The following is a 9,976-nucleotide window of genomic DNA, read 5'->3' on the forward strand; positions in this document are numbered from 1 at the left end:
CTGGGTACCGTGTGCATGATGCCCCCCCCCCTCCCCACCATACCCACACACACACACACACATACACACGCACACGGACACACACACACACACCCTGTCAGCTTGAATCACCCTCCTTCTCTCCGGCTCAACATGCTGCTCTCTCTCTAACTCCCCAGCTGCGCCGGCGATGTGTTTGCTGCACCACGCGAGTGTGAGTAGATGCTATTGAGACTGACCTTTGCAGCGGCGACCTGTGCTCTATGATTCTAACCCATTTGACAGTGAGCATCCAACGGAATGCTAATGAAGTACCTTGCATAGTAACGTGTTATGTTGCCTCCATTGTAATTATCTGTGGGACCCGTCCCTGATGCCCACGATGCATATTGTTTGATTATTAAACTTAATTACTGTCATGCACAACACCAGGGTTCTCGCCACCAGGTCAGAAATTACCCATGATGCATGCTCATGAAAATGTCTACTGAAAGTTGCAATAAAAAGGAACAAACAGTACAGCTTGTTGCAAAAGGATAAAATGTCCTGTTTCCATTTTACAAAACATTTCCTCTCTAAATCCCACTTGGACAGCAAGCTTTAAGAGAGTCCTCCATTAAGAAATGCTTTTTCCATTTCCTTGCTTCCTCAGTGAGGTTAGTTTTATTTGTATTGGAAGACCTCTTTTTTTGAGAGCGGCAGGCGAGCCCTCGCTAATGCTGCCTGAATTATAAGGTGAACTAAGTCCATCCATTACTCTGATGGATAGCCAGACTGCCAATTTTGAAGACATTTCTGTGTATGAAAAATAATATATATATATATATATATATATTATAGACTATATATACTCTGCATAAGGGTCCCATGAGGTCCCATTGTGGAATTGCACTTCGCCCCCCCCAGGCTGTGAATATCTCTGGAGACACTTGAACATAAATATCTATGAAAAAAAGATAAACTAGTAAGAGAATGTAGCGCAAGATTATTGAATAGGAGGAAAAACATATTTCCAAAGTGTAAAACACAGAGTTGGCGTAATAACAAAACAAAGATCCAACAGTTGTCTCTTGTTATGTGTCACAAAATGTGCACGCCTGCTGATGCTGCTTACTCAGCAAAAGCCACATATTTGTACACTTGCAAATATTTAATCGCATGAACACTGTTAATCAAATCATGTTTACCAGTAAGTGTTTGTTAAGCGGGTGAGTCGCGCCAGCCTGTTTAAATGTGTGCGTCACCAATTTGCGGGGCGGAGAGGCGCCGCAGTTTCAGCTTCTTTAATGTATGTTTCCACTGGCTTGATGTGACTGCAGCTGATTCCAGGCCAGTACACTTACCCCAGGCAGAGTGCCAAGGCATAATGAGACATTTGGTTGTGAAATTCAAAATCTGACAGAATGCATTAAAGCCAAGCAGGCTGCAAATGCAAAAGGGGGAGCAGCCTGGCCAAAGTGATGACTTCCCATTTCCCTACCTACTGTATCATATTTCCCTTTTGCTTCCAGCCAAACAAATGACCAACATTGTGCAGCGACTGTGCCCATTGTTTGGACAAACATTCCTATTGTTTGTCATATTAAATACCGCGATTACTGGTAATGTCACTCTGCTGTTTTTGCCCACCTTCACATACTGGTTATTCTAGAGCGGATTGTGAAAAACTAGCGTTAGTTACATATGTTGTTTGTTGCTGTTTTTTCGTAGAGGCTACATAAAGAATCCATTTCTAGTGAGGCCATTTTCTTGACACGGCAGGACCTTCCATGTCACACTGAGTCACAAGGTCAGGATGCTTCACCAAGACTATTTTTTTTGTGTTTTTACAGCACCAGTGTGCCTTTGTGAAACCAAACAAACACACACTATGTGACAACTCTGATCTGTGGGAACAAATAATATGACAGCTTCTCTGGTCTCCCAGGCTGCCTGCTTTGCCCACGGGGAGAAAATAAATCAGATTTTTTTTTTTATATTTCTGAAATGGTAACATTGCGCCCGGGCACACAGGGTCAGATGTAAAGATGCAGTCTGTCTGGCTCGTTACATGCCTGCTGCTACGCTGTCTCTGCCCCTAGTCGGCCGGTACTACTACTACCACTATAAAAATGCATGAATACCAAAGAAAATAAAAGATCAATCAATACATGTATGGGGAAGAAATGAAAAGAGTGCCTGTTGGAGAAGTGACTTGCAAATGAGTTTTGTGTATATTCCACCCTGGATAAAGCTCAGATCTCTACACATCTAGACTATGAATACATAATAAGACCCGCTCAGGTCCTCTGGGATTTACTAACAAGAAAAGCAATCAGACACGAGCATGTGTGAAAAGAAATCAAAACACTTGAGATTCCTGACTACTGTACACTGGCCTCTCGTCTGTAACGTTCAAATGGGCAACACGGAACAAGGGCACAACATATGAATCAAATAACAGATGTTTACAAGCAATACTCTTTCCCCATAGGCACTAGTAGCTATCTCAGGACACACACACACACACAAACAAACACACACACACACACACACACACACACACACACACACACACACACACACACACACACACACACACACACACACACACACACACACACACACACACACACACACACACACACACACACACACACACACACACACACAAACAAACACACACACACACACACACACACACACACACACACACACACACACACACACACACACACACACACAACACACACACAGCAGACATGACAGCTCCTCCTTTTCAAGATACAGTGGACAATGGACAAGGAGTGGCCTTTCGCTGAACTCCTGTCACAAATACACTCACTAGGATTGAGAAGCTTTTCCTTCAGCATTCCCTCCCTCTGGCTGGTGACAGAGGGGGGGAGAACAATGGGACAGCCAAAATGTATCCTAATTCCAGCTGGAGACACTAATCCGGTTCAGACACACAGCAAGGAAATGGGCTTGTGAGAGCACACCCGGGCAAATGCATGCAGATGAGACTGATTATCCTGCAGACGAGCGGAAAGATGAAAACTAATTTAATAATAAGACCAGAAAATTCTCAAAGATAACAAGGGATCTCGAGACCAATCCAAGACCCATCTGGCTAAGCAGTACACACACACACACACACACACACACACACACACACACACACACACACACACACACACACACACACACACACACACACATAAACCAGAGCCATTTCCCAAGCAGGAGCTGTCCATTCAAACAGTGGTGCTGAAATGCTGGGGAGCAACATTTGTGTGTACACCAATCACTGTTTAGTGTGAACCAACAATTCCAAAATGTAGTTTGAAAATTACAAGTTGTTATACTATGAATGTTTATGAGATCTGGAATTTGACACGGTTGAAGTACTTCTGCCAGTATACAACTTGATATGTTTTCCAATTGTGTATGTCTATCACTACATTTCAGAAAGTAAATAATGTGCTTTTCACCCAACGACATTTATCTGGTATCAATATTTAGTTGTTTCTTCCATAGTGGAATGTAACAAAGTATTCAAGCTCTGTTACTTCACCTGTCTATATATTATTTGATTATTTCTATTATATGTGACTTTGTTTGTCATCCAAAGTTACCAGTTACTCCCAGCTGTGAACGTACAAATATTCAGGCCATCGTTTTACCTGTCTTTTGCATCTACTTGACTACATTTCATAAATTAAATTCATTGTTTTACTCTGATACACTCATGTGACATGTGTAATAACCTCCTGTTTCAATATAATGAACTATACGAACTCAACAAGCAACACCTGAATCATACACCGATGACAGGCGGCAGGTTGTTGGGTTGCCGTCAATTAGATCTGATCAAAACACACCCACACAGTCCTGATGGTGTTAAACTATTATTAAAGGACACATAATGAATGTGTTTTCACCTTTGTGTTGTTGCTCATTTACTAATACATGTTAAATGTTGAAGAGAAATACTTGAACATGTACGTCATTTGAGTGATTTTTTTAGTGAGTTATGATTTCAAATGCAGCAATGTTTCTTGTGATGGAGCATTTTTATATTACAGTATTGCTATTTGCTACTGAAGTAAATGGAACATACAGTTTTGCATGCTAAAGCTATGACAATAAATATGCTGCATTGCTCCAATTAGATAGATTAGTTGGATTAGTTCAATTAGTAGTTATGTTTGGTGTGTGAAGAGGGTTGTATAGAAACTGTAAACTTGTCATGCCTTTCCCAAGATGAGGAATGTTCTGAAAGAAGCTTTTCCGCGTAATAGGTACTTTAGTAAAACTTGTTTACCCATATAACATTTACAAGCAGAACAAAAACACTTTGGTTTACAACATAATACATTTTATAATAACAATAAAACTGAACCATCAAACTTGTTAAAGTTGTTGAAACCTACACGTATTGACAGTCATGTCCCTATATCAACTGCATCATTGTGTGTGTGTTATAATCCATTTACTAGTTGATAATATGAATGTGAAATAGATGCATTATCATAAAGTGTTACAGGTGAGTTCACTTCATAATATAATGTATTTATATTGCACTTTTCTAGAAGCTCAAAGTCACTTTGCAGTTTGTTGATGCAGTTTGCTTTTTTAAATACAGATTGTAATGCAAGGCATGAAGTATTGTTAAACTGGGGTGTACCTGCTTTTATTTGGGTGAATGCTTCTTTCACTGGTCTGTTTACAGTTATAGCAGACGGAAAGTGATACATAATAGAATAAGAGGGTTCCAGTATCTCATAAATGCACGATTAGTCACTTTGTCAGTGCACCCTTATGTTAACTATGCCATTTGTGTCAGTGGGATGGTTTCCTACTTATTTATCTGCCAAAATATGCATTACTTTGATCTATCTGCTTGCACCTTGGCTGAACACCTACTCTACAAAGACACATTTGAGTAATATGTACCTTCCCTTGAGAATGATTACAATGCAAATTGCCTTGTCACAACGTACACTGTCCTCTAAACTATAACTGAACATTTGTTCGAACACTGGCCTCAGTCGGGCTGGACAAAAGTTTAAAATACCTCCCTACACCGCTTGTGCTTTGTCCTTGTCGTCTGTTTTACATTTAATACAGGGCACTGGGAATATGTAGAACTCAGAAAAACACTGATGTGTCCCAGATTGTTCTGGTCATTATAGTTAGATGTTATTGATATTAGGGCCGTGATGTGATGTTATGTATTTAGTCCACACAAACTGGACACAGCAACTTGTATTCCAGCTCTGTTTACATTGTCAGTGAACTAATATGGAATATAGCAATATATCACAATATGCAACGTATCACAATATATCGTGATATATCATATCGTGACCCATGTATTACGATACGTATTCTCAAGTCTTTTCCAATGCCCAGCTCTAATGCATGTGTTCTAATTTAGTGTATTAACCGTAGAGCCCCATCTGCACCAATAGGGAATGAAAGGATGTGTGAATTAGTTTGTAATAAGCTTTTTTTTTGTTTCTTGTGCATGTAAAAACACATTTAAACCGGGCTAATGCTGAATCCATTAGCCGTCGCTAATCGCTTACCTTGCCAACATAGAGTGGTTCGTTTCCCGTGTACTCCTCCAATACGAAGAACTGGTTCCATACCCAGCTGCGTTTGTGCCTGTGCAGCACCTCCCGGGGGCCTGGATCCGAGTGCGGGGACTTCTCCAGATCCCCCGGGCTGGGATCCTGCCCCCAGCAGCCCTTCTCCCGCAAGGGGAACAGCAGCGCCAGGAGAGCCAGGGCACGGCATATGCCCGAGCTACACCAACCCATCATCTGGGCGGCCCTCCAAAAGAGAGATGAGGCCAGAAGAGGAGCGAGGAAAAAAAAGTAAGAAAAAAAAATAAATGTAAAAAAAGACAGTGAGGCTGAAATGTCAAAACCCTGTAGGGCTTTGTCCACACAGTCGTGACCCTGTGTTTCACCAAAAGGCGAGAGCAGACAGACCCTGGAAAGAGCACACGGTTTTAGAAAGAGTCAAGCTCTGCATTCTGCTGTGGCGCTCTTCTTCTTTTCTTCCTGATTGCAGACTAAGAGTGGGGTAATTCCCTCCACTTCGGAGCCAGGGAGTTGACATTAAAGCTGGCTAACAGGGTCAGTGGCTTCCAGGCCGGTCTTCAACACACAGGGCTGTATATAATTGGCATCTATCAGAAAACACACAGAGGGATAGCAAGGGAGAGGGGGGGGGGGAATAGAAAGACAAAGACACAGAGGAGAGAAGAGAGAAAGTACCGTCAGCAAAATTGCCTCTGTGACCGCAGTCACTTTAGACAGCAAGTGATGTGCTTGCTGATGCAATGATAATGACATTTTTCACCAATCATAAAGAAATTGTTCAAAAATGAATCGATGGTAAATATGGAACATACAATCAACATAATGCCCTTCACACACGTCTCTCTCACTCACACACACACACACACATGCTCACCTACACACAAACACACACACAAACACACCGAGGAGGAATTAGTCGAGGTCAAACGCCTAACAAGGGTAAGGATGGGAGGGGAATATGACCTGACTTTCTCTCCCCCTGCACATCAGCAAAGAGATTTCACACACAGCAGCGATGGAGGAGCCGAAGCAACAGTGGCCCGCGCGGAATAACAATCCCACGTCATTCAGCTGCCTCCCAATTATCCGGGCTTTACCTCACCAAGGTCATTATTTTGTCACATTTTTTCTCTTTTGTTATGAGATCACGGACGTAACGGTGGCTCGCTCGCTCACACACTCAACACTAACAAGCCACATGATCTGTGTGTGGCGAACTCTCATCATCCCAGATTAAAAATAAATCTGAGCTGTCAGCAGCGGTTGGTGATGGCCCGAGCGCTACTGACCTCTACACCGAGCAGCAGTCAGTTTGGCGGACTGAGCACAAGTGAGTAGAGGGGAGGGGAGGGGGGGGGGGGGGGGGGCGGTATGTCTCCTTGCCGTCCCCATGCCTTGACAGATCCCCCACCATGCCAGAACATGAAGACTTGTCAAAGCAAGAGAGAAAAAGCATCAGGTCATCGTTGACAGATAATGTTCTCGGTGTCACAACACATCCTTGGCCCTCCCGAGTCGTCAGGCAATTAAATATGTGTCATAATATCCCCTCGTATTATCCGTCTTATATCTTATTTGATGCATAACAAGGACTTTATCAATAGTTTGATGGATCTACACTACACACGCCTCACATGGGAGCCGGAGATGCCTCGCAGCTGTGCTTCCGCTGGCAAAAAAATTGTATGCAATATCTTGGGATGATGATACTGACTCGGAAATGTCATTTTAAACTTCACGAGGTCTTCTTAAAAGCAGACGTTTAGAAAACTGAGAGCTTGACCGCGCACCGTATATTTATTTCCGAGCTGACCTCTCATGCTATCTGCTCCACGCAGAGTATTGGCAGGGGCCTGGCTGAGCGAAGGTAATTGCTTTGGCATAAAGTGACCTCTTTCTTCCCACACACAGATTCTCCACTTCTCATTCTCACTTCCAACCCCCCCCAGCAAAAATAAGAAAAAAACAATGACATACAGTGCATCATGTGTAAATGATTTGCTGTAGTCCACCATCATCCAGTGCTAATCATTATCATGGAAATTAATCGCAGCTGCGTGATTGTCACCTTCTACTGACACCTAAATGATGTAGGTGAGAAGCATCCATATCACATGAGGATGTAAAGCTATATTGTGTAACTTTTTCATCTAAATGAATGTGGCTTACATTTAAGCCCTCGCCGAACCAGTTGATACAAAGTTGATTAAGCCTATCAGCTCAACACAACTCTCTCTGTATTTCTCAGTATGGTGGCATTTGCAAACTGGTGTCACGTCATCCCATGACACTGGCGCAACATGTTTCAGTTGTTGATTCCACTGCTAAGAAAACACCTGGGAGTACAGCAGAAAGAATAAAATCCATGCACTATCACTGAAGGCTTTCCTCATGTAAATGTGCCGACAGTGTTGTTGTAATTACTCAGAAATCCTCATGGGGGCAACATAAGTTACGCGCTATAGCTTTAAACAATTCCTCTATTTTAAAATGCCTAACCCCTCTCTCCCCACTCCCACTTCCCTCCTCCTTCACGGTCAAGGTGCAGAAAGCAAACAAACCCTGCAAGGCATAAACTTTATCCCAGAAAAAGCAGCCTTAAATCTAAGGAAAACATTCATCATGATGCAGCTTGTGCCTTTCAACATGAACTGGAGTACAATAACCCCACACACACACACATGCAAGGCGAGGGTGCGCAGACAAACACATTCAAAGTCACTGCCTCTGCATGACAATTTAATGGTAGAGGTGGAAAGTGGAGCAGATCTGGCTGCAGGGCAACACGAGCTGTGAAGGCAGGTTGCAGCGGTTGTAATGTGGGAGAGAGAAAAACCGGCGCTGGGTCAGTTTTAGAGCCGAGCGGCTGAGTTAGAGCTCCCGAGAGATGGGAGTTGGATCAAGACTGGAGATAGCGTTAATGTAGCTGCAGTATAAGGCAGATATTGGCTTGTTATTATAGGAGAGTGAGTGGATTTCAGGTGATGGTGTATGTTGTGTTTTATCCTGCAGAAACACACATTATTTTGTGTGTACAACAACAAAATTGCATCTGTGCAAAGACATGGAAGTGATGAGAGCATACTTCATGAGACTTTTCACTCCGTTCCTTCTTCCTGTTGACATCAGGTGAGTGACAGTGAGGAGAAGCGTGGCGATATGAAAACACACTCCACTCGACGTGTTGAAGTGACAACGAAATCATCAGGGGGGAAAAAAATGACTTTGACAAGCACCAACTGAAGGCGTCTTGTTCCCTGTAATGGACAATCTCACTCAGGAGGAGATGCTTTTTCATATTGTAGAGTAGACTAGAGAAATGAAAACTAGGATAACTGAATAAGAATAACTGACTGTTGAGTCACAAAACTAGGAAAAAAAGTGGTGTATCAGGGCAAACTCAAGGACTGGCACAAATGTGAGAAGAAATATAAAAAAAATAAGGCATTTTGCTTTAACTACAACTTTTCAAACTGTCTGCAATTGTTCTTTTAAAGACAGTTTTGACCTGCTGCCTTGAAGCACTGGCAATGTCTCAGTGCCAAACGCTCTACATGCTTCAGTTGGTTTCCCGCCGCCTAAGGAGAAAAAATCAAATCTTGTGCTTTTTTCTTCTTCTTATCATTTCAAAAATATTCAAATATCAGCACAAAAATATCAACTTCTGGTGGAGGCAGTCTAGCGATGCCAGCCTTTCTAAGTCCATGTGTGTTTCTCTGATGAAGCACACTCATCATCGGGCAGCGTCAGAGTGACGGCGCTAAATTAAGTGAAAATGTGAGATAGAGCCGTGAATCTTAAGCCTCAGCAGATATCCCCCGCGGCTGTGTTTCTCTTACACACAGTGTTTCTAATCCCATTTGCCAGCCTCAAAACAGGATTACCAGGGCTACAGCACTCAGTAACCAATAGCACGCTTCCACTGATCCATATTCTCCTCAATCATGGTGTACAGTGAGTACGTCCAAGAGTGTTTTCACCCATGGGGCCAGAATACACAACGCAAACTGCTGAGAACTTAAGTTAATTATGGTGTGAGACGCTTCATAAAAGGCTGTTCATAGCTAAGAGGGTACTCTGATTCATTTGGATTTATGGGCTGAAGGATACCAGCATGTAGCTCATGGTTTGTGATGCGTTTTTATAGTGACATTTAAAGCTCTTTTTGTAGTAGAAAAGAAAAGGCAGCATATGAGCAGTTTTCATAAAAATACTAACATGGCACTTGATTGATTTTTTTTCCCCCTGGAAGCTTCTCCACTTTGTTCTTCTCTTCTGTCTATTTCCAGGGAATTCAGAGAACAGTTAGAGAGCGGCTTCAACCTGTGAAGCTGTAGAGCCTTCAAGGACACACCACTCACAGTACACACACACACACACACACACACACACACACACACACACAC

The 9,976-nt window shown here is 42.6% G+C and overlaps 1 protein-coding gene across 1 annotated transcript in view; it reads right to left on the minus strand.

The window, feature by feature from the left end:
- The window catches only part of LOC307267478 (cadherin-7-like), a gene marked incomplete at both ends in the record, with an annotated part of 87,279 nt that extends 81,493 nt beyond the window's left edge, over positions 1-5,786 (minus strand). Inside the window, one exon of the mRNA XM_080049808.1 lies at positions 5,550-5,786. Within this exon, the coding sequence (XP_079905934.1) occupies positions 5,550-5,786 (237 nt within the window). The remainder of the gene's footprint in view (positions 1-5,549) is intronic.
- Between the last annotated feature and the right edge of the window lie 4,190 nt (positions 5,787-9,976).

Source organism: Ammodytes marinus, assembly GCF_949987685.1.
Source record: "Ammodytes marinus genome assembly, chromosome: 21".
NCBI lineage: Eukaryota > Metazoa > Chordata > Actinopteri > Uranoscopiformes > Ammodytidae > Ammodytes > Ammodytes marinus.